General features: G+C 36.2%; 1 protein-coding gene across 2 annotated transcripts in view; it reads right to left on the bottom strand.

Moving 5' to 3' along the window:
* Positions 1 to 5,669: 5,669 nt before the first annotated feature.
* The window catches only part of LOC149169016 (uncharacterized), a 121,234-nt gene continuing 100,341 nt past the window's right edge, over positions 5,670 to 26,562 (bottom strand). For both annotated transcript variants that reach the window (XM_089428522.1, XM_089428523.1), the window contains exons 4-5: positions 21,059 to 22,006; positions 5,670 to 6,114 (exon numbers count right to left, since the gene is read on the bottom strand). In XM_089428522.1, coding sequence (XP_089284648.1) covers positions 6,033 to 6,114; positions 21,059 to 22,006 — 1,030 coding nt within the window. In that variant the 3' untranslated portion in view covers positions 5,670 to 6,032. The remainder of the gene's footprint in view (positions 6,115 to 21,058; positions 22,007 to 26,562) is intronic.

Here is a 26,562-nt window from a genome sequence, read left to right as displayed (position 1 = left end):
GATACTCGAAACGGGAAAAGAAATCAAGCCATTTCATCAGTAAGCTTTAAGGACAAAGCTTTTTGAAGAGGAATGCAATGTTATGAATAAAAATTATAATGTAAAAAAACAATAATAATAAATCATGATTAATTAGTAACTAGTTAATGAAAATGTATGTCCCTAAGGGCATAACCATTAGTGAAGAGGTAATTGCCTAGAGTATATAAGGCCCTCACCCTCATTGTAATGATCTCAAATCTTACATAAATTCAATATACAATATTCAATATATAGCTACATGTCTTATAATGGAAATTTACGTCTTTGAAGTATTTTAAAATTTTCCGTTGCGTATACAAACCTTGTTCGTTACAAATATTAAGAAGTGTTCGGTGGTTTTTGTCCCGGAGGGGTTTCCACCTAAAAATATGTGTGTCTACTATCTTTATTATTATGCATTGTTGAATGCTGTAGACAAATGTTTATATTTATTTGATGTTAACAATTAATTATCTGTGAAGTTAAAAATATACTAATTAATAAGAAATATTGATTCACCCCCCTCTTAGTGTTTCCAACAAAGGAATGAAGAAAAACATTCAAAATTGAAAGGAATGTCAGGTGTGCCAAAGAAATAAAGAAAAGAGTAACATCTTGAAGGTTATTTTAGCCATTATACATATTACATTAAATGCGAGAAGATATATCAATGGACTTCATTATAGGGCTACCAAAATATGAAGGTAAAAATGTCATTTTTTTTGTTGATAAACTCAAAAAATATGCACATTTTTTCGGAATTCAAAATACATATATAAAAAACCAAGTGGCAGACGTGTTCATGAAGAAAAGTAGAATTCATGGTTTTCCTAAAATAATAGTAAATAACATAGATCCAAAATGCATAAGAAATTTTTGGAAAGAATTATGGAAGATTAGTCACAAACAACACTAGTTATCAGTTCGGCATTTTGTTCACAAATTGATGGTCAAGCAAAAATAGTTAACAAATGTTTAGAGGGTTATCTACAATGTTATTCATCATACATGACATCTCAATGGATGAAGTGGCTTCCTCTAATAAAATGGTGGTATAATACTACCTATCACACATCTACTATAATCAAATATCAAAAGATCAAAAAAGATTTTTTGGGTAAAGGAATGAAGAAAGATATTCAAAATTTGTAAGGGAATGTTAGATTTGCCAAAGAAATAAGAGAGAGCATTATCTTTAGTGTTATTTCAGACATTACACATATAAAATAAAAAATGAGAAGAGATATAAGTGGAATTTATTACAAAACTACCAAAACATGAAGGTAAAGATGTCATTTTTGTGATTGTTGGTAGACTCACAAAATATGCACGTTTTTGCAAAATTCTAAATACATATACAGTAGATCAATTAGCAAGTGTTCATGAAGAAAAATCATAGACTTCATGGTTTCCCTAAAGTAATAGAGATTCAAGATTCACGGGTAATTTTTGGAAAGAATTATGGAAGATGAGTGGAACAACACTAGTTATGAGTTCAACATATCATCCACAAACAAATAGTCAAACAAGAATAGTTAACAAATGTTTAGAGGGTTATATATGATGTTATTCATCATACATGAAATCTCAAAGGATGAAATGGCTTCCTCTAATAGAATGGTGGTATAATATTACCTATCACGCGTCTACTAAATGAAATATCAAAGGAACAAAAAAGATTTTTTTGGGCTTAGGAATGAAAAAATATATTCAAAATTTGTAAGGGCATGTCATATTTGCCAAAGAAATAAAGGAGAGAGTAACATCCTTGACATTATTTCTACCAGTACACATAAAATCAAAGATGATAAGAGATATCAATGGACTTCATTATAGGGCTACCAAAATATGAAGGTAAATATGCTATTTTTGTGATCATTGATAGAATCACAAATATGCACATTCTTGTGGCATTCAAAATACGTATATAGTAAACCAAGTGGTATAAGTGTTTATGAAGAAAAAATATAGACTTTATGGTTTTCCTAAACTAATAGTAAGTAACAAAGATCCAAATTCACAGGAAAAGTTTGGAAATAATTATGGAAGATTAGTGGAACAACACTAGCTATAAGTTCAGCGTATCATCCACAAATAAATGGTCAAACAAAAATAGTTAACAAATGTTTATAGGGTTATCTACAATGTTATTCATCATACATGAAATCTCAATGAACTAAGTGGCCTCCTCTAGTATAATTGTGGCATAATACTACCTATCACACATCTACTAAAATGTCCCCATTTGGGGCCCTTTATGGGTATCTTCCTAACATATCATATTATTTGCAGGATAAGTTCAAAGTATAGGCAATAGAGTCACATATGCCAAAAACTAAAGAAAATTTGACAATTACAAAGGAAAGCCTTCAAATAGCACAAAACAGGATGAGGAAACAAACATATCAACATCTAAGTGAAAGACTACTCAAGAATGATTGAGTATTTTTGAGACTTCAACCTTCTAAGCAATCTACAATCAAGTAAAAGAAGAATCAGAAATTAGCTCCCAAATTTTATGGACCCTACCAGATTATTCATGGGGTTAGACAAGCGGAGTATGAGTTAAATCTTACTTTGTTCCCGAATTCATAATATTTTTCACATATCTTGTCTAAAAAAGGTTTTGGGACAAAATATATCAGTGCAAACAAAACTTCCACAATTAAATGAAGAAGGGAAGTTGATTCATGAACTAGGAAGTCATAAATCAACATTCTCTCTTCAAAATAGAACCGTTATAGAGTACCTAATCAAGTGGGAAATATGTCTCGAGAAGAAGCATGGGAAAATGAGTTGTTTGTGAAGAAACACCCTCAATTACAAGCTTTGAGGGAAAATCCTTTTTAAAAGATGAAAGATATGTTAAAGGCCTAGGGCCCTATGTTAAGACCCTAATAAGCATTCATTATTAGATTATTTGTTATATTGGTAGGTATGCTATAACTTTTCATTATTAAACTATTTCTTTGTAATAACACCCTTTATTAAATAGTTTAATAATGAAAAGTTATAGCATACCTACCAATATAACAAATAATCTAATAATGAATGCTTATTAGGGTCTTAACATAGGGCCCCTAGGCCTTTAACATGTCTTTCATCTTTTAAAAAGGCTTTTCCCTCAAAGCTTGTAATTGAGGGTGTTTCTTCACAAACAACTATATATATATAACAAGGAGACATAGTCTTAGAATCATCATATCATATCTCATACATCAGAATAATTGTAAAATGAAATTTGCCCCTCAAATTGGATGGTATTCATTGACTTCAGCCTCGTATTGGAGATATGAAATTTTCAGCAAAAATCTCATGCACTAGCAAGAGTAAAGTAGTCTTTAAACAATGTTTATGCATATAGATTGAAGCACAAATTTGAAAAAAAACTTACATCTATTGGATATTATTTGTGATGGGTGGAGTGGTATGAATTCATTTATCATATTGCTAAGGGTAATGTTGAAAATATCAACACATAAATTAATGGAATATTATGGGTCCCGGGAATCCTCATATCGTGTTACTATATGTTGAGTTGTTGGAACAACTATTGAGTTAGAAGTCATGGGATCAGGATGGTCAAAAAGGATCAAATTGACATCATCAAGGGTGAATGTTACAAAATTAATGTCAATTTTATGGGTGACTACTATAAAATTAATGTCAATTTTATGGATCTTTAAGAAGATTATTAGGGTTTAATTAGTGTGAATGGTAGCTTATAATTTTGTAGGGTGGTTTTATTAAATTATTGATTTATCAACACATAGATTATTGGTTCTCACTCTTATAAAGAAGAATGATGTCTTATATTTTCTTTCAGCACAGTAATAAATATTTTTTAACTTTAGGGCTATCATGTTTCCTTCCCATTTCCGTAATGATATCAAAGCCTTGCGTCTGAACCTTAACATAGGTAATAGCTCTAAGTGTTTGCCAAATGACAATGATGTAAAAACCTAAAACAATTAGTGGAGAATTTCTATATATTTGTATCAGATTTCAAAGTTCTAATCAAAATTAAGACTGGTACATGTCTGTACAGTCAGAATTAATGTTAAAATTTGTGTAGTCAGAATTAATGTTAAAATTTGTGTATTCATTTGTAGAGATGGTAGAACCAATAACGCAAATACAATTAACATTTTCATTACAAACACTACTCCAATTCAATTGGGTATGGGACAGTCCAATAATTTCGTTGGGACAATTATTACATTTAATGCAGTTTGATAGTGTTGCAAACGTCACAATAATATCATTAACATTGTGATATATCGTGATGTGGGTAAAGCAGCGACAATATCACCAACAGATACTGTGAATTCTTCTGCCATGGAAAATGCAATATTTTTGAAAAAATCACATCACAAGTCCATAGAAAAAATCGTCAGCTCCATGGAGAATGTGCTTTATAACTGAAATTTTGACTTTTTTAAGTTTGATGATATTTTCCGATATTTTCCCCCAAAGTTACCAATAAGTTATATTTTCCAACACGATGTTTGCAACATTGCAAGTTTAAATGATCATCGGTCAGTCTGCCTTGAATGCTTGTATGATTTGCCTACTTGCTGTTTAACAACCGATAATGCACTAGTCACTGCCATTTGAAAATTAAGTTCTTTCTGTGTAGCAATAGAAATCCAAACAACACTTAATGGAATACGAAGCAGCAGAATCAAAGATATGTTTTCCATTCCTTATGCATATAAGACCACAACTGTTAATGCTTTAAGATAACCCTCATATAGTCAAGATTCACATGCACATATTAAATCTTGAATCTTCATTTTTTTCGTTGGAACTCATTAGACACAAAAGAACTTCAGAACATCAGACTTCAGTAGCAGCTGATGCTACAATGATGAGAATCAAGAGCAAACACAAGTTACCAATCGATACAGTTGAAGCTGGTTGCCAATCACTAGTACCGATCACTATAACTAAAATTAGCATTCAAATACTGCCCCTCCCAACCATCATGAGGCTTCAGATTTCTTGATATATTCTCATGGTAGCCATGAACTCTTTGCATGTGTTGCTCTCTTTTTGTTATTACATTTAAAATGAATGTCCAGACTAGTGTTGCCTACATTAGGTGGCTATTTACTAACAGACATGATCTCCTAGATGTAAGTTTATAAAGGCTTCAACAGTATAAAAATACTGACTGATCGTGCAAATATACAAGTATCTCAAGTGCAATGAAATTTCATTCTCGGACTGATTTTGAACCTTAAACCAGGAAGTCATTTAGAAATAATAGCAAGAAACTAAAAATATGACCTGGTTAATATCTGAATTGTGGTATAGCAATCTAACAAGCTACAGAAACAAAATGTTTAAAGTGCTGAGTTCTAACAGACTTGTTCCAATGATGTGGCTTGCCATAGGCTGCAAGTCCTACAACAATACACAGACAAGCACAGTCCATATGTCACCATGGATTACAAACCTCAAACTAACCATGGTAAAACCCAGGTGTCTAACCATTCATACATGCCACTCTGGTTACACCAAAGATTGGAAGTTCAAGGCACACCATTTTGACATATTCTTAACAATCATGCTAAAAAAACGCTATACGCATCCATGCATCAACTTATCTTCACAGTTGAAGATTCAATATGTTTCAAGAAACGAATAGTAAATGTGCATATATAGCAATGTACAAACAAAAGTTTCCAGGCTTACAAGTGTGAGCTTTAGTGGTTTGATAACATGTCCACCTATACTGAATACATAATGAATTTTGAGTGTTTTATCCCCAGTTCCTGGATGCCAATGCTTGCCCTTTGATCAACTTATAGCATTGATTGAATGAACCCCTATCTTCGAAAATGCAGAGATAAAGACTGAAAAGCTCAGATCCATGAGTAAGAAAAAAGATGGGGAGTTAACACTTGAGAGCACATCTTCTTTAAACCTCCTGGACAACTGATTGAGTAATCTATCACAGAAAGCCAGGCAATCTGTTTATTGAGACTGATAGCCGAAGAAATATACTATGACATCGTTGTTACAACATCATCCCCTGCATATTTGACCAGCACATCAGTTAACATACTCCTCTCCTTCTTCTTCAACCTGCACCATGACAACAGACGCTTCTTCAGATCTCCCAATGCACCTTAAAGTTGATATCACTCAGATAAGTGGATTGATCAGTAACTGTCAAATTGACCTTCCCAAGGTATTTTAACACGCATTATGGCCACAGTTGAGTGAAGAAGTACGAACTAAGGCATACAGAAAAAGTAACATGTGCAACATGAACATAGTGTGGCATTTCAAAAAGCATTCAAATGTATGTAAAGCACAAGCATACGAACCAAAAAACTTCTAAAAGCTGAGATGTACTCATAAACTTCAAGAAATATATACTCCACCCATTTATAACATATATGCTAAAAATGTAGTACAGAAACTGGGTTTTATTGCAGAGTGGCATTTCTGCCATTTATTCAGTGCTGCATATGATTCTCCGTGCTTAACTAATTGTCTATTCTCATTTTGCTGTGTTTGTCATGAACTAAGCATAGTAGTGTAAGTTTGTTGTTTTTATGTACTTTTACTTATGATGTCATTACATTTGACATTCTCACACTCTTTCCCTTCTTTTCTATCATTGTCTAGCTGATTAATTCTCACTAACCAACTCCAGCTAATGTTAATGCCCAATGCAGAAGCATAATGATTGAATGGCATGAGAAGCAACACCAAGCAAGAACAGAACAAAGAATATTTTTAAATAATAATAACGTGTAATAAGTGAATAAATGGCACAAGTTTATAACTTTATACACAAAATTTCCAAAAGCGTACTAATATTAAACAAACTTGACTGAATCTGTACTCCTTTCCCATATCTTTATGCTTCTAAAAAAAACTAGGTAAAGCAATACGTTTTCCCAAACTAGCTGATAATTGTAGGAATGGAAAGCATTTTCATAAAATATATAAAGATGTATACCGACCAACATGTATAGTGAAAGTAGTGCAAGAAAGAGCAGTTCAAACATATATAATTGTAAACAAAACAATAAGATATTATGCTAACTTGCTTACAGCTGTAGAGGGATACTGCTTACACATCACTTCAAAGTTGCTGACAATCTCAAAAAAAATCCCTCAACAAAGAAATTTCAAAAAGGTTTTAAAAAGGCTTTAAAAAATGATATTTTAATGTCAAAAGGAAGATGCTTAAAAGAGGTAAATAAAACCAGTGATAATAATATCAGCGATATATTGCCGAATATTGGAAATATCGCGATATTTTGGCTCCCAAAATATCGTGCAACAATATAAAATATTGCCAAGCCAGCTGGGCCGCGGCTAGAAAAGGGAAATTTGCCTTTTTTTTCCTCATTTCGGTTTCTGAGTGTTGGAGAAGGAAGGGGAAGAGCTTTGTGGTGGTTGTCAATGAGGGATTGAGGATCAAACAACCATTATCACCACCAAGAATTTTTTGTGGATCAAAGATTGAACAACAGTGAGACAAACTTCATTTCTTCCATTAACAGTTATGTTCTTAAAAGTTAAAAAATGCCTATGTTAATGATTTTTTCATAGATTTAGGGTTATGCTTGCTTGCCTCTTTGCCTACCAACATTTTCTTTCTTTGTTTTTTTTCCATTTGCTATGATTTTCATGCCCATGAGTCAATGCAAGGGTTTTCTCCATATTTGGACAGCAAGGTTAATTTTTTTTTTCAACTTCCTTATGCACCTTCTTATTGCCATTTTTCATTCACATTGCAAATAATGTAGTAATTTTTTTTTAAAAGAGGTGGTTATTACTTATTATTTTTTTTGTTGGGGGTTTTAATGCCAATTTTTTGTTTTTTTTTGTGCCCTAGGTTTGAATTAGTTCACTACAAATATACCAAAAGCCTAGGACCCATTTTGGGAATATGGGGAGCCTGATGGTGGGGCAAATCGGGCATATCTATCATGCAAATTGTGTGGGACCAAGATGTCAAGAGGGGTTACGCAATTGAAATACCATCTGGCTAGACTACCTGCACATGATGTAATGCCTTGTACGGTTTCTAGTGCGGAGGTTATACAAAAAGCTCTTGTTGCAATTGCTGAAAAAAAAAGAAAGATAGTTGCTAGGGAGAGGGCACTGGTCTCAGATAGATAGTTGCTAGTTTTATTTGTTTTGCTACATATAAGTTTATAACTCATGATGATGAGATATTTTTATATATGTCATGTTATTTTGTATTGGTTTTCCACATTTGAGTCCTTGATTGGACAATTATCAGGGATTAGCAGGGTTTGGTATCGCCTTTGATGTATCATTTTTATTTTACATCCACTACATCATATATATCAATGTTGTCTTCATATTTATGTGATATATATCAATTGGACTTAATCTGGTCTTGTCCCACATACACTCAATCAGTGTTGTGAAAATTGCGATATTATACAATATCGCGATTTTTTGAGTTTTGACGATATTATCACCTGATTTTTACGTTAATTTTTTGTTCGCAAAAAATCACGATAACTTGAAATAATCGCGATTTGTACAAAAAATCGTGACTTTTTGGGAAAAAAATCTTGATAAAATTTTTTTTAAAAATTGGCGATTTTTTTATGAAGAGGAGGAGGTGACACAACCTACCCAGGCTACCCCTATCACCAGTAGAGGACGTGGTCTACCTCTTGTAGCTCCTAGTTCTTCAGCTTCTAGAGCACAGCAGAGTCCACTGCCAACTCCACCAGCATCTACATCTAGAGGGAAAGCTATTGCATTTTCTCGCAAGAGGGGCAGAGGAAATCAGTGGTATTAGTTATTTGGTTCATTTCATTGTATATGACATTATGACTCATGATATGAGATACGTTATTATACTTTTTGTTGATATTTTGAGGCTAAGTTGGGACTCAGGAGTCAGGATTTACTATTCAGGACATGATTCACTGTTATGTGTGATGTAGCACTAGAAATGATATTACAAATGTTATATATTAGTTCTTTTATCATATTTATGTGTCAATGTATTTATTTTATGTTGTAGATGCTTTAGATATTAAAAAAATTGAAAAAAAATGAGTATTTTTGTATTTTACGATTTTTTCGATTTTTTCCCTTGCCGATATTATCCCGATAACGATAACTGCAACATTGCACTCAATATCACAACCCCAACCCTCTGATCCCGCAAAATGAGAAAACTGTGCACAAATCTGAAGCCCAATTTCAGGATCTCCAAAAAGCTTTCTAAAAGAATTTTTAAATCCTTCTGCGACTTCTGGGTCTTTCTTTGGTGCGTTCTTTCTAGATCACGTAGCAACTCTGCAACGTAATATTTTGGATTCATTGCATAAGCTAAAAGGTGCGATGGGGTGGTCATCTTGTTCCACCTTTTGGTCAATATATCTTTTACTTCTCTGTAAAAGAATTCATCGGAGTCATTCTCCTTGGCATTTATAACCAACCTTATCTTCTCTATCATGGAATCAATGCCCTCATACACCTCTCCCAAATTAGGTATATCTGTGTCAGTGTTGCGGGGGAGCGCCCCCCCCCCCTCGCTCCCGCTCCCGATCCGCGCTCCGGGCGGGAGCGGGTCGGGAGCGCGCTCCCAAAATCGCTCCCTAAAAAAAAATTCGCTCCCTGCCTTTTCGGGAGCGTTTTTGGGAGCGTTTTGCCTTTTTTGCATTTTTTTTTTGTAGTAATGTTCGAAATGCAATTTTTTTTGAAAGAAACAAATAGTTTTTGAGTGGGGCAACTTAATGATCAAGTCTAGGCCCTAGTATTGATATGCTATTCATGGTAATGTTAAATTCTTAAAGTAAAAGTGACATTTTCTTTAATTTTCATTTTCATCCTTTTACTTAAATTTTTAACATTACCATGAAATGACTCAGGATGTTTGAGAGTGGTTTTGTCCTCATTGGATTTCATATGGAGAAAGTAGAATTTTAGATTTCATTCAAAATCCAGCAGACTTATCAGTTTTTCAGGATTTCAGGATTGGGGGATTGCAATGTTTCCATTGAATTTTGTCATGTATTAGGGTATGGAACTCATATTTAATCAAGAGTACCAATCCCTCTATGTACCTTGATGTTAGTGACATTGGTTGTCGAACTCCTCTATCATGACCCTTCTAAAAATGTACGCATCACTCAAACAAAATCTTGACTTGACATGCTATGCTTTTTCTATCTTATGTTAATGCTTAGAGGGTGATATTAATGACAAAGATCCCTATACAGATACAAAGGTAATGACAAAGATACCTCTGGATATTAATGCTTGGAGGGTGATATTAATGACAAAGATCCTGATTTTGCAACAAGAATAAAAAATTAGACATTTCTCGTGGTGGGAAGAGGCCCAAGCATAAGAAATAGATAATAGATTTACTTCTCTTCTCTAGTTTCTAATAGCTTTTATAACTATTGACTCTTTCATATTTATTATGATATTTTTTTAAACAATATATGACAATTTAAGTTTGAAGTTGGCAATTATAACTCATTAGTAATGAATTATGAATATGATGCTTCATGAAAGTTGAAAGTTGTTTCATTTCAATTTATTTTATAACATTTCATTTCATGTTAGATATTATTTGTTGTAATGGTTACACTTAGCTTACAAGTACAACTTTGGTGATCAATGATGATAAATGTTATATATTGAATTTTGAAAGCTTGAAACTTTAAGATTGATGAATCATGAGACTCAATATGTTGTATGTTACTATGTTACTAACTTGCGGACGTGGTTGATGAAGATTATAACTTCTAGATGATTGTTGTTATATGGTTCAATCTATGCTTTTTTATGTTTTTTATATCTAATTCATCATTCTACATGTTTTTGTTGACATATATGTATCAAAAATTAAAAAATATAAAAAATATATATTTTTTTAAAAAATCGCTCCGGGATTCGCTCCCAAACCGGGAGCTTCTGAAAATGGTCGCTCCCGCTCCCGCTTCCGCTCCCAAGTAACATTGATCTATGTCAAACATACGGAGCAAATCCACAATTGGCTTAGTAAATGCCAAGAGGTACTCCACCCTATCCCACCATTCATCATCAACAACCAACCATTTCATTGCTTGTGCTCTATCAGATTGGGATTGCCTCTATTGATTCCAAAGAGAACTGCATACCATTGATTGTAATGCATCTTTCACCTGCATAAGCCTTGTTAAGACTATGATGTGAGAAGCAAATCGAGTCTCGGTAATCTGCAGGTGCCAAATTGCCAATGTTTCAAATTTCAACAAATTAAAAATCATAATTTGATTGAATAACTATTATGATTCACGAATCATGACATTTGAGAATCCAATTTAGATATTTGAACTTAGAGTCAAAAATTAGAATTTATGAAATATTTAATAAACTTTAAAGTATACATACCTTAAGGAGTTCCAACTTAGCAAATCCCCTGTAGATGCCTTGAGACATGTGGTGGTTTGTGATAAAGGCTTGAATTTCTTTTGCCTCTTCAAAAATAACTCGAATCCACTCAATTTGCTTCCCCATCTTGCTCAACATGCAATGAATGTACAGCACAAGGGGTCCAAAAGATGTGTTGATATTTGCCTTCAATAATTAGGCCTGCTGCTCTACACACGGTTGCATTGTCAGTTATCACCTGGACAACATTTTCAGGCCCCACCAATTCGATTGCTTCAATCAAGATGTTAGCAATGAATTGAGAATCTCTCATTTGCCCCTCACAATCCACTACCTTCAAAAACATTGCCCCATGTGGGCTCTGAGCAATCACATTGATCAAAGGCCTATTTATTTGATCTTTCCATCCATCAGAAAGGATGGACATCCCTGAAATGAGCCATGAATGACGAATGGGACCTAATTTAGCCTCCAAATCTAACTTTTCAGCACTCAACAATGTGGTGCGTACCTTCTCATATCCAAGGCTCTTGTACCCTATTGGGGCTTCATTCACTGTTTTTACCATCTTTGCCCAGTAAAAAGATCGCACAAGGTTAAAGGGAAGACCATTTGCATAAATGCATTGGGTTATAGCTACATCTGCTATCTCTCAAGCGTCATTATTAAAGCTCTTTTCAAGCGGTCCCAAATTTTACCGCTTTGAACAAACAATTCCATGAGAATGAAGTGGAGGCTTTGATGAAGATGCTCCCAACCTTGTTGGGTGTTTTAAATGGGAGGCAGGATTTGCCTCATTTTCTTTATCATTTGCCTCACCTTGTTCTCTCTGATATTTTGCAAGTTTTGCCTTGCTTAAACCATTTCCATCTGTCTCATTCTCTTTAGGTGGGCCATTGCATATTCGAACCCCATTGCCTTTTAGCCTAAGCAAATGTGCTTTAACTCGTGTGTATGATCCCTTATACTTCTTTTTACACTCACTGCAAACCCATGCTAATGATCCCCCTCCTTGGATCTTCCCAAAAATAGTTACATATTTCCAAAGTGGTGACTTTGGATCGACTTTAGGAGTAGATCAAATTTCATGTTCTACTTCCTCTGCCTCATGAATGGTTGAACTTGAAGTTGCCATGAATGATGATGTAAATTAATCTGCAAGATAAAACTGATGGGTCACGATGCAATCTCAACAAAGAACAAGAAACCTTCCAACCCAAAAGTTTGAACCGAAGTTCACAAAGTTACAAAGTTACAAATACAAACAAGTCTACATGTAAGACAGTCAAGCAAATTAATGTGCACTGAATCATTAAGCATTCTTTATGAACACCATGAAGTGGATTTTATTTTTTAGAGTAGCTTTACTCTTAGAAATTATACAAAGTTTCTACTGTAACAATTTAAATATGGTTTAATCTAAGTCAAGGCACTAGCAAAAAATGCCAGTCAGCATATTCGAATTTGAAAAGCAATCAACTGAGTTAATAAAATTTTTGGTAAGAACAAAAGGTCCAATTTAAATATTGCCATGATCCTTTGATTTATAGAGTCTGCACTGAAAATGTTCTCAGTGTTTATGTTTCTAATCCCATAAATTTTAAATTTACTCAAATCCACAAGCCAATTCAAAATTGTCACTTGTATTCTCCCGATTGGAATGAGAGAGGGTGTCAGAGGCGACAGGCCTCGAGTTGACATGGTTTGTACCTGGGCTTCTATTACAACCGCCCCCAACATGCTTAAGGTAGGGGGTGCGGTGTCCATAGTCATGAATGCATAGGATGTCAGAGGGAGGAATAAGGAAGGGTGGTGGAGATGGGAAGGGTATTCGACGTGCGGGGCAAGTGAATTTCGCAGCGGAGAAGGAAGGAAGTTCAGAGCAGAAGAGAGGAGGAGGAACTTCATCTACGGGCTAGCGACGACTTTCTGGTATGTAGTCTGGTCTCACCCCTGTTTAATTTCTATGCTCTGGTTGGGTTCCTGCAGCAATTACATGCACTGGAGGGGGTTCCGCTGGGGGGAAGGGAGAGGCAAGGGGCCACCCCAATGGGGCTTAGCACAGTCAGGGAGAAACCAGGGGAGGAAAGGGAGGGCCATGGCCCAGCTCTGTGTGTCATTCATTTTGCTTTTAAGCCAAAGTTTAGGCAACGGCATGGACAATAAGGGGTCAAGCCAAGATACAGGCCCCTACATGTTTGCTCAGACCCGGGGTATTAGGGATAGCGGGCACGTCATATCGGGGGGCCGAGTGATGCCAAGAGAGGTAAGCAAGAGCTGCGGGCAAGGGGTTGGGACACTGGCAATGCTAGCAATTTGCTGCGACACCCCTGGCATTCACCTATGCATGGCAAAAAGAGCATAGCTAGGGACCCCGGGTGGCATAAGGGGCAGAGGGGAAAGGACACCATGGGCAGGAAACTACTAGCTGAGAGAGGAGCATGCGAGTATGACAGCAATTGCAAAGTCCGATCCCAGACGGGCTTAAAAGCCTGGCTCCAACTGCAGGGGGGTGACCAGCAACGACACCATGGTAAGGGTGAGAGGCATGGCGAAGAGACTAGGGACCCGAGTTGGGAACCCAATTCCCCTGGCCACTTATGGTCACAGGCATACCTTAACCCGCTGCAGGCCAGGCAGGGCAGAGAAGCACGACATGACCAGTCGCGAAGGGTTGATGTGAACGGCATGAGGAATCTAATGGTGTTTGAATGTCTACAGGGCATCAAGGAATAGGGCATGGCTCCAGCAAAACGAGGACAGGATCATGGAAGCAAGGGCCCGGCATACAGGGACGAAACTGACGAAGGTATCCAAAATTTGATCGATGACTGGGAAGCCGAGATAAAACAGGAAAGGGAACTGGACGACGAGATAGAAGTCTGGAGGACGATGGTTCCTGACCCAGGGAATACACGAGGTAGAATTACGCAGTTCAAACACACCCTGTACCTGTACTTCTTGATGAAAAGTCTTCTTGGTAAAGCAATGGAACAAATTTCTGTGGGGATGGCAGTCACACTATAGGGCCTGCCCAATTACAAAAAAGACATGGAGAAAATCCTATTTCAGTTGCACAAACAGGATATCAGGATGGATCGTATCGACCGTCACATCCCTTGCATTGTAGAGTTGTATGGAATGCCAGAGGCAACTGCTGAAGATCCCGCCCCTGTTGCCTCAGACTCTGAGGAGCAGAATGTCAAGAAGGATTAGTTCCTCTATGCTTAGTTTTTGTTTATGCGGATAGCATTTAAATTTCCTGTTGTTTATGTCAGATGTTATATAGTATTTGGACATGAGACTGAGACTTACCTGGCCTTGTTAGAAAGACTTAAGCAATTTTGTTTTTGGATGGCGTATAATGCCAACCGGTGGCCAACAGACTCGGTTTCCCCTTGGGGCGAGTTGAGGCCACTTGGTAAAACTGTGTGGTGTAAATTTGCCTTATATATATAATAGAAAATGGACGGTCCTACCAAGCATTACAAAAAGAAAAAAATTGTCACCCGTATTCAATATGATTTCAGCTGCATATATATTATAGAGCTTCTTGTTGCAAACAAAATTAGACTTTCTAATGGACCGTTAACTTTTAAGGCTAGTATGATGACCAGTAGCTACCAATCACAAACATTTAGTAGAGTGTATAATGATTAATGATTTAATCTCTTCCTTTTTTCTTTTTTCTTTTTTTCGCTTCCTACTATTGAATATTTCTCCACCCTCAATTAGACCCATTATAAAACTTAAATATGCCCAAAGAAAAATGCTCTAGAACTCAACAATAACATAGGAAATATCATATAATAACTATGGAAACTTTGAAGTTTGTGGTGAACGCTCTCTTCCCTGGTCAACATGGTGAAAGAAAATGTGTACATCACAGTACAATTCATATTAAGATCCCTAAGACCAACAAAATAGACTGTGCAACATACTAACAAACGATAGTCAGCCATTACCAGGAATAAAGTCTTCGTATGCCACAATTATGATTGAGGCATGTAATAGCCTAACAAAATGAAGGAAAGAAACTCTTAATAGGATTACAAGTCTTTTTATGCAACAGTTATGAGTGAGGCATCATTGCAGTAAACTGAGGTCATTTTTTGGGGTCAAATGTAAACAAAACATCAAGTTATAACTTATAACTATAATTTAACTAGTGACTAACCCTGTCGGCTGCGGGTTCCAACTTCAAACTCAAAGTTCACGCTGACATGTCCCAAGGCATCTACAGGTGACGCTCTCCTGTCGGTTGTCCAGACTCTGCAGGTTGTGAGTTCCAACTTCCAACTTCACGCCGCACGGTGAGGCTCAGACAAATGGTGGACTGTCCACTGCACTGAGCGCTCACGTTTTACCTTGGTGGCTCAAACAAATGGTCGACTGTCGTGGACGCGCTCACGTTTTACCTTTGCAGCGGAAACGAATGGTTAAAAAGTTAAATTTAGGTTTTTTTTGTTTTGAGTCTTGACAGCGTTAATTCCACCGACTTCCACCGACGAATAGCCCGTTCCCGGCAGAAATTCACCTCCTGTTTCCAGTTGAAGATTGGCTAACACGATCTGTTTCCAGAAAAGTTGTATCCGTACCACGATTTTCTGATACGAATCTGAAATTTGCAAAAACATTTCAAAAATTTCCAGAAACGGCATGATCCAGCTCTCCTGAAAAAAAAACGTTTCCAAAATTTTTGAAATGGGCCTGATACGGATCATGGCCGTTTCCATGGCGAATCGTACAGGTTTCCGTATCTGAAACGTGGATCTGCATTTCCGAGGAGCAGGGCAGACGTTTCTGGAAACTTAGCTCCTAGATATTTGAGTCTTTTATTCACAAGGAAACCTTCCACCATCAGCATCTAGATAAAAAAACATGTATTTTTGGTTCAAGAATAGGTTTTCATACACTATTTAAGTGAATTATCAAGTGTTTTGCTTGGATTTCAGCCACAAAATTTTGTTTCATTGACCTTTGAGTAAAGAACTGGTGTAGAACTATTTGTATCCGATGGCTGACTTGTATCTTAGAAACGCAGTGGGGGAGCTCCATTTCTAGTCTTCCCACTAGACAAAAGGTGCTAGAAGGCCAACTCTTAATGAGAAGTTGTCAAGGGTGGTTAAATATTGTAGCTCAGAAAGGTGTTCTAGCCTTGAGAGGTGTCACAAAGGCTAGGAACATAGAGGAATTAATTATCTCCAAACCCATGTAATTTTTCCTTAGTTTCACCTAGGGAAAATGTATTAATTAAGTCAATTAGGGATTTTTAAATGTGGTTAATTAATTGACATTACTTGAGATGAGATCGATTCACTTCTAGAAGCTTCTTGAAAGTTTCTAAGATGATCTTAGCCATCGATTGGGACAAGATAACTTCTAATCTTGGCCATTCATTTGTGAATGAGAGATTATAAAGGGAGATTGATGGGCAACATTGGAGATAGATCAAACATTGAGTTGGGTGAGTTTTTAGTGAGACCTTAGGAGGGTTTCAGTAGTAGTAATTGAGAAGGATATTTCTGGGGTTATTCTTCATCCAAGAGACTTCCAATTTTTGAGTTTTAGAGGGAGTTTTGCTGGCCGAATTATTTTCTGCAAGAGGCTGAGATTTTCCAGTGGAGGTTGTGAGCTTCAGGAGGAGGCCAAGTTGCTTAGTAAATTCATATGTGTGGAGGGTGAGATTATCCCTAAGAGACAGTGTGAGTTTCAGAAGGGTAGTGCGAATTGCTAGGAGGTCGTGCGAGTGCTAGAAAGGGCAAGTGTGAATTGTCGAAGAGCCAGTGTGAATTGCTGGAGAGCCAGTGTGAGTTGCCGAAGAGGCAATGCGATTTGTAGAAGAGGGCAATGGGGTTTTTCCCTGTCCGATTTGATCAACAGATGAGAAAATAAATTTTGGCAAAGCTTTGCCAATGTGAGGCAAGCAGTAGTTATAATTTCTCATTAGTAGATTGCTGAAGATTAATAATAAAAACCTCAAATTGGTTTTCCTCACATTGGGGTTTTTCCAAGGACATTTGTCCAAAAATATGTGTTATTTGTGTGACTGGTTTCTTGTGTATTCCACTACAACTATTATTTGGTTAATGGTGTTATTCATGTTTTTATTCATTACTTTCCGCTGATAAGTTAATTTTGATGTGTATAAGTAATCAAAATAATTAACTGGGTTAATAGCACCTTCTAGGTAGCAGAAATTTCACAAGGATGAGCCCTTGGACATGTTCCACAATAATATTATTAGTATTGGCTAGAGAAAACTTCCTTTTGGACTTGGCCCATGGGATCCAATCTTTGGATAGGCCATCAAATAGATCATTGGTTGAGTGACTACCTTGTTGAAAGAGCCTTAGGGTCAAAAATAGGTGAATTTAGCCACCGACTTACAAAAACATCAAAGGAAACCACCATAACTCATGAAGAGAAGTTGATTTTAAGAGAGGGTTCTTCTGTTAGGATGCGCTTGAGTGCTTCCCAGGTTCTCTAAATACCTTGCACAACAAAAGTTATTAGATTTTTGAACCCGAAGAGGGGGTTAACAAGATAGTCTAAAGAGAAATGCCTTGCCATAAGTTTTGTTCAATGACACTCATTGCCTATTTAGGTGTTGAAGAAGCACTTCCTAGGTTTATTTATCTTGCACAACTCGAATCATTGACTTGGCACATAATGCATGAGATTGAACCTGTAATGTCCCTTTTCCGAGAAGAGGAGATCGGAAATAATTAATTTAATTATTTAGTATCATCTTAAAGGTTATAGCGAATAGTTAAATAGAAAAAGGGGACTATTAAGTGACTTTGATTTAATTAAGAAATAAAACTCATAAAGTCACTTTATTATTAAAAAAATGACCCATGGTATTTCAACCAGGGTTGATAATATCGGTATCGGCAAAATATCGGCGAGGGTCCAGAAAACATCTTATCGGCAATATCGGCAGATATCGGCAAATATAAAAAATGCATAATATATTCATTTTTTTTTTCAGATTTTTAAACAAATAAAGCAATAACAACATGAAATAAACACATTGGCACATAAATATGAAGAAAGCATTGATATATATGATGTAGTGGATGTAAAATAAAAATGATACATCAAAGGCGATACCAAATCCTGTTAATCCCTAATAATTGTCCAATCAAGGACTCAAATGTGGAGAACCAATACAAAATAACATCACACATAAAAATATCTCATCATCATGAGTTATAAACTTATATGTAGCAAAACAAATAAAACTAGCAGCTATCTATTTGTCACTAGTGCCCTCTCCCTAGCAGCTATCTTTCTATCTTTTTCAGCAATTGCTTCAAGAGCTTTTGTATAACCTCCGCACTAGAAATCGTACAAGGCATTACATCATGTGCAGGGAGTCTAGCCAGATGGTATTTCAATCGCATAACCCCTCTTGAAATCTTGGTCCCACACAATTTGCATGATAGATATGCACCATCAGTCTCCCCATACTCCCAAAATAGGTCCAAGGCTTTTGGCATATTTGTAGTGAACTAATTCAAACCTAGGGCACAAAAAATTGGCATTAAACCCCCCAACACAAAAAATAATAAATAATAACCACCTCATTTTAAAAAAATTACTACATTATTTGCAATGTGGATGAAAAATGGCAATAAGAAGGTGCATAAGAAAGTTGAAAAAAAAATTAAGCTTCTTGTCCAAATATGGAGAAAACGCTTGCATTGGCTCATGGGCATGAAAATCATAGCAAATGGAAAAAAAACAAAGAAAGAAAAAGTTGGTAGGCAAAGAGGCAAGCAAGCATAACCCTAAATCTATGAAAAAATCATTAACATAGGCGTTTTTAAGAACATAACTGTTAATGGAAGAAATGAAGTTTGTCTCACTGTTGTTCAATCTTTGATCCACAAAAAATTCTTGGTGGTGATAATGGTTGTTTGATCTTCAATCCCTCATTGACAACCACCACAAAGCTCTTCCCCTTCCTTCTCCAACACTCAGAAACCGAAATGAGGAAAAAAAGGCAAATTTCCCTTTTCTAGCCACGGCCCAGCCAGCCCGGCGATATTTTATATCATCACACTATATTTTGCCAAGATATCGGCGATATCTCGAAATATCGCAATATTCTCGGGAGCCAAACTATAGCAATATTTTCTCGGTGATATTTCGGCTCGCTGAAAATATCGCGATATTTCCGATATTCGACAATATATCGCCGATATTATCATCGCTACCTTCTAGTTGCATGAATGAAGACATATTTGTTGATATGTAAATGTAATTTATGATGGTGTTTTAACTTTTAAACTTTTGAACAACCATATGAATTATGATTCATGAATAATGATAGTAGACTACCAATCATATTTCATTTTGTACTTTGTACTATGTAGTAATTAGTATGCATTATTAACCTTGGTAATGATGGTGTCCATGTAACTTGTCATGTTGATAACTTGATGATTGAAATTTGAAACAAAAACTTGATAATATGTTGAATCATGAATGTTACAATAATCATTAATGATGATGACAATGTTTATGCTGAATTGATGATGATGAATCATGATAGATCATAGATGATAATTGATTATGTATTTTTAGTCTTTAGATCTAATCTAGATTCTAAAATATGAATAGTAATATGGAATTTTTATTTTATATGTGTGTGTGTGTGTGTCATTTCCTGCCTTATCATATCCAGATCTTTTGAAAATTTGCCGTATCCGTTTCAAACCCCATATCCGTATCCGTTTCAGTGCAACTTAGCCAAGAGTGCAAAACGCACGTTGCCCACAATGTAGTTGAACAGAAACCTTGAAGCACCTTTTCCAGTTTTGTCCCCTTATTCAAAAGGTATGGCCCTGGGTAGACAGTGTTTCTCAACAATATTTCTCTGGTTCCTTGATTTGGCAGACTACAAGGGCCACCTTCTCAACCGGCCTCCTCTAGGTTGAACCACAGCAGGGTCTGCCACAAGGCTAGAAAACAAGCTTGGGAGAGGTGGGAGCACTCACAAAGCTTATCTGCTAGACCCCTGCAACATGAGAAATGGTGTCCCACTGTGACACTCAACTATCTTGAAGGGGCCCAAGCCACCTACTGATGGATGGAAACCATGCTTCTAGATGCTGATTCTCTGATGACTAGATGGGTCAAGCCCCAGATTACTATGACCATCCTCCTCCTACAGCTGGTTGGATCGTAGGTTATCTGTGTTGGCTGTTGGCCCTATGTTTTTATGTTTCATATGTCTATGACTGAAACTTCATGATGAGGGGTGTTTTGGCTTAAGCCAACCCCATCTTTTGAGATTTTGGCTCTACCAATGGAGGCTGTAGTGGTGGCCCACACTTTTTTTGTATTAAATCATGTACATAATTTTTCCAATTAATAGAGTTTAAAGGAATCTTTAATTTATTTAATTATAGAAGAAAAATAACTCTTAACACTCTCATGCCACCTGCGTCCCAGTATGTCACTTGCAGTTCAAATACACTGATTTTAAAGTAAAGAATGCTTCAGGAAAATGCAGTATAAATGGAACCAAAACAACCATACAAAAAAAAATGAAAAGACTGGTCCTACACAGTTTACAAATGCTCAAAAGTTCCAGTTCAATGAAAGGCAAAGGGACATATACCTATGCGCAGACCCAAGAACTGCAGCAGTTCCTTTCAAAGGCTTGGTTTCAGTTTGCACTTTGTTTTTCTGCTTCTTTTGGCCTTTCTGCTTTTGGCTTCGTTCATTAACTCTGGAAGCTAAGACTGAAAATTCAATGTTCAGTGTCTCTGACTTGAGATTTTCAACCTCAGAACCCAAAGCTTGAGTTTTAGGGTTTTTCAAAATGGTCAACTCTTGCTGTGGATGCGCCTGCTCCACTTGTCTGGACTCCGGTGCATCCAACTTTCCTGGTGCAGCATTGCTAGAAATGTTTTTTCCAACAGTTTTCAATTCTCTTCCACCAATTTCAGCCAAAATATCATCTGAAGATTTTGATCCATCATCAGAATACTGTGCTTCTTTATCTGAATCTTGATGAGAAGAACAATCTCTGTGTGTATCATTTTGGTAAATTGTGTGGCTCTTTTCATTTATGTCAGTGTCTTCATAAAACTTTGAGGAATTCATCATAATATTTTCCTGATCATTCAAAGAAGTGATAAATGAGTTTGCCTCTGCTCTGAAAGAAGGCATAGCATGTGAGGAAAGGCTAACATCTGAAGTATCTTGTTCATCCTTTGCAATGGTGCCACTGCCACCATGTTTGACTAAATCACCTGCCCTAGTTTCAGCACTCTTTTCCTTGTCTGAATTCTCGTGATCAAGAATATTGTGGCATGCCCCTTCCAAGTTCACCAAAGATTTTAGATCACTTTCCTTTTCTTGTTGGAAGACACAGGAGTCTGCATGTTCAACCAAGTCTATTCCCTTATCTCGGATCCTTAGTCTAGGCATTGCATGCATATTTGTAGCAGCTAGTGACATGAGATCAGGATTAGTAACACCGCTTGGACTAATGAGACTGCAAGTTATATTTCTCTCAATCTTGCCAAAGATGATATTTTGTCCATTATATTTCATTGCAAATCTGTAGATAGAACACATATTAATTACTTTCTCATTACAACCACAAAATTCAGGACTGGTGGTGCATCACATAAGTGTTTTTCTTGTAAATGTCCACTGATTTTCTTAACTAGTAATAATTATTAAAGATTTTACATAAATACCAAATTTACCTTTAATAATCTGAGGTACCACAGCTTTAATATGTAGGTACAATGAAAGAGAAAGGACTGCAAATTAGAATGTTAATATTTCCGTACATAAAATTATACTAAAATACATGAAAAATGACATCCAAAATATGTTCATAGCTTTTGCAATATCTGCACTGCATTAAGATTCAAGAAAGGAAATGATGAAATGAGAAAATAAATCAAGAAGGAAAAAATAGAGGTAAGGTATATATATAATTATAAAGTCCTTAGTAAAATTCAAACCACAAAAGACTGCATTGCAGCTAATGAATTTGATTCAAAATACTACTTCACCTTGGTTGTATCTTATACTGGCCCAACCAAGCCCAACCAAACTAAATAAATTGATGAGTTTGTAAAATTCACGAGTATTTCATGATAACTATTTCAACATCACCAGAAACATATCATATCCATGGTATGAAATGTCATAGATACACTGGGTGACTCCACAAACTAAAGTATTAGACTTTGCAAAAGCTGTAACAGGAAAAACTTAATACGGGCATGCTCAACTTTGTGTACATAAATCAATGGGAAAGCTCATCAATAGTTTTTTACAACATGATTTCCCTGTCGACTTGCAACCACACCATATACATGGAGACAAATAGAAGAGAGGCAGTTGGCATGCAATGCAGCCTACTCAGACTCTATAGGGAATTTGGTAACACAGTTTATATGATAGGATACTTTCGAGCGAGGGGGTAAAATCTACCCAACAACAAACCTCCCATGCAGCAAAAATCACAAATGGTCAACCAGTTGATTTTCAATGGCATTATCCATGCAGCAAAGGTCACAAAGTCCTGGCTCACTAATCTGTGGCTTGCAGCATAGAATGTTTATCATCACTTGTACTTTCATGAATAAGGCGAAAAGTAACTTAGTAACTTGTATAGCCCAACATGTTGGTCACTTGTACAATGCTACTATATTGGTCACTCAAATAGCTCGACCCACCAATTACTCATATGGTTACATTTATATCACTTATTCATATGACCCTCTTACTGCAGAATCTAGCACCTTAGTGCAAAGCTTCACTAAGTACCCCATATCAAGGGCAACAATGGATCAGTCACCAGTCACTTTAATAACTGCTCCCTATTGTTTTATGGATGGATGTTATCCCCACAACAGAGGCTTCCCTAATAGATCTCAAAGATTAACCCAAGAGTTCTCAAGTTAAATACCCTCCGAGGATTCTATTAAATAGGCACCCAAGAATAATATTCAATAGGGTAAAGCTCCGGGTGAGACAAGGTGGAAAATTCAAAGAATTTATGGCTAAGTCTCAAGGGGTTAAGATACTCCTAGAGATGTTTAAATAAATTCCAAACACATGCTACCTTAAATTTAATGATTGTTGTTATAAATTAGAGTTTATAATAAGGACTATTTACAGCATGCAAAATTTATGCCAGCAGAAATAAAACAGCCTATAATTAATGAAAAACAATAAATAATTCAAGGCTATTTAATGAGTAAACAAAGAAAAATATCACAGCAATTTTTCAATGGCTGAAAATGCATAAAACAGCTACTAAACCCTAGACGCCACGCCTACAAAGGTCGCTAAAAAATGCACAAAAATGATATTTTTCCTTTATCAATTTAGAAGATGCAAAGTCGAACACTAAAGCTATGATGTTCAAGGTATGTCATGCTATCTAATGCCGACTTTGCCATAACTTAACCCTGGTTTCCCTATAAAACATAAAAAAAAAGAGAAGATTAAATTTTAAATATTGACACACAAAATACTATTGCCTTTATCAATGATGGGTATATGGAGTGAAAAGGGCAAAGTCACTAGTGGAAAACCTTGATTAGAGCAAGTTAAGAGAGAAAACCTCTCAATCTAACCCTAGCAACTTTCAATCAACTGGAGATTTAACGTCAAAGAATGCTATACTAAGTTTCCTTGATTAATACTTGGTGACAAATTTCGCAAAGAAGATTTTAGAGCCATTAAATATTCTATATATCAAGAAAACTTCATAGAAACCCTAATTCTACAATATTTTCAAAATGGAAGAAAATACTCACAATAAAATAGCACAATTCACCATAGCATCACTTTATCAATCCAAGGGAAAATCCCTCCAAGCAATAATATCCTCCCCAAGACAATTCGCAACCTTAGTGCACCATTATGTCCAAGAGACAAAAAGACTAGTGTGCACTCCCTCTAGATGAGTAAAATAACTCTATGTGGCAATGATCCTCTTAAATCAACTTCCCTCTATAGATTCCTACTTCTGCTACAAATTCCTCTAACTGGCTTGTCAAATTTTTCTTTTTTTTTTCAGATTCCTACACTTGAAATATTAAAGGGAAACTTCTTCAAGTATCTGATTTTGCTTCCTTACTTTGTTAAGATCACGTAAGGCATTGATCAATTCTGCCTCCATGATGACTAATGCTTCTTCTTCTTCATCATTGTCAAATTCTTCGACATGAGAATCTACAGTCATGATCATCATCATCTTCTTCTCGACCTGCATACCTCTTTGAGTAGATGCTATGGAGCTTCTTCCAAAGATTTTTGGCTGATGAACATTGATCTAATTTGGCTTTTACAAAGTCTGACAGAGCTCCTAGAATGACATTCATAGCTTTTGTATTGTACCTTCTAGATTCAGCAGTGGATGCGTGAAAAGGTAGTTGTTACTTGCAGAACCTTTACCTTGAAGTGATGTGTACAACTCAGAAAAGATATCAGTCAAAAGACGACAACAGTCCTCGGATAAGCTAGAGAAATGCCACAATACGTTTTACTCCAAATCTATCAATCATGCACAAAAGTGTGCCTTCAATTCGTGCCAAAACCCTCAGTGAGTAGCCCAAAATCAATCATAGATGGATGTCAATGATCTATGCCCTAAGAGGCATGAAAACTCAGAGATGAAAACCTCAGGAAACCCGATCTAACCAATAAAAAGATCTTCAAAAATTTGCCTCAGAATTAGTCCTCGACGTCTGCCAAAACAGGTCGAGTAGACTTCAGAGGGTTGGAGAAGTTATGCCTCTATACCCACAAGCTACCTTAGAAATGTGCTTCAAGATCAGTGAGCATATGCCAAGAGAATGCCTATCTTCAATCCAACAAACTGCATCGGATGACACACCAGGTTAGCCTCATATCCATCCATAGAATGGAGCTTCAATTTCCCTCAAATACACAGTGAAATGCCTCAGGAACAAGTTGCCTCAACCTATGTCCATAGAGTTGGCTGAAATATCTCAGAAGATAATCAAATAAACCCCACAAAGAACCTTAGCCAAACAAAAACTTAAACCCCAAAATATCTTCAGACTTCGGCCTCCTTTAGATGACTCGTTCTGCCCTGGCCACCAAAAATTTCAGAGTGAATAAAGCTTGTTTTGTTGTTTTTTAAGGAAGTCGAGCCTCATATATATAGTGGATGAAGGGCTTTCTAGAGGGGTCGACTAGCCAAACAGGTCATGGAGTCGGCCGACCTTACAAGTTTATGAAATTTAAATTTTCAAATTCAAAAATATTGAGCCAATTTTTTTAAACACCTTTTGAGCCCGACTTAAAAGGCTTTTCTTGCTTGAAGGAGAGTCGATTTGGGCAGCTTAAGGACCAAAACAATTATCAAAAATAATTTTAATATTGATGCTATCTTAAAATCCTTCAACAAGCCCAAAAATGACCAATCATTAAGTTGTCATCAATACTACAGCTTAGGGACCTTGACCTAAGAATTGGGGCTTCATCTTTGAATGAGCATATCTCCTCAACCGTGAGGAGTTATGGAGCGAACCACTTACTATTGGAATCAGCACGACAAGGAGAATCAAATTATGATAGGCTTACATGCAAATTCACTGATTTTCTTAGCCAAAATATTCATCATACACGGATTACACTGTAGGGGCTAGCTGTCTTCTAGGACTTCTTGTTCGTTGGAGCTTCCAACTAATGCAATCTACGACATATCTTAAGAGTGTTCAAAGACTGACACTGGCATCAATGACAACACCATTCAACAATTGGAATCACGATTGTCATTAGACCAAAACCCGCAAGCATTAGTCTCTACTACAATCACTAGAGTTAGGATCCAAGAGAGGCGGTTAGTCCATGTCACAAAACACACGGGGAGCATTGAACCCAATTTCCAACAATATCTTGGGCAAACAAAAACGTTTTTGAATGAAGTGAAAAATGTTTTCAACTAAAAGCAACACTCTGAACACAATTAAACAGCCCTCTCAACCTAGAAATGCACAAAAATAGAAAAATTTGGAAATCCTTTAATGAATGCAATGACACAAGTTCAAGGTCTCAATCACAATGGTAGCGAGTTGCTCAAACAAATAAATCAATAAGCCAATGTATTATGTGGTTAAA

This window comes from Pinus tabuliformis, chromosome 4_2 (genome assembly GCF_031772625.1).
Source record: "Pinus tabuliformis cultivar Carrire ecotype Pingquan chromosome 4_2, CPIR1, whole genome shotgun sequence".
NCBI lineage: Eukaryota > Viridiplantae > Streptophyta > Pinopsida > Pinales > Pinaceae > Pinus > Pinus tabuliformis.
Note: the sequence above shows the minus strand (reverse complement) of the source record. Positions and strands in the feature narration are given on the sequence as shown.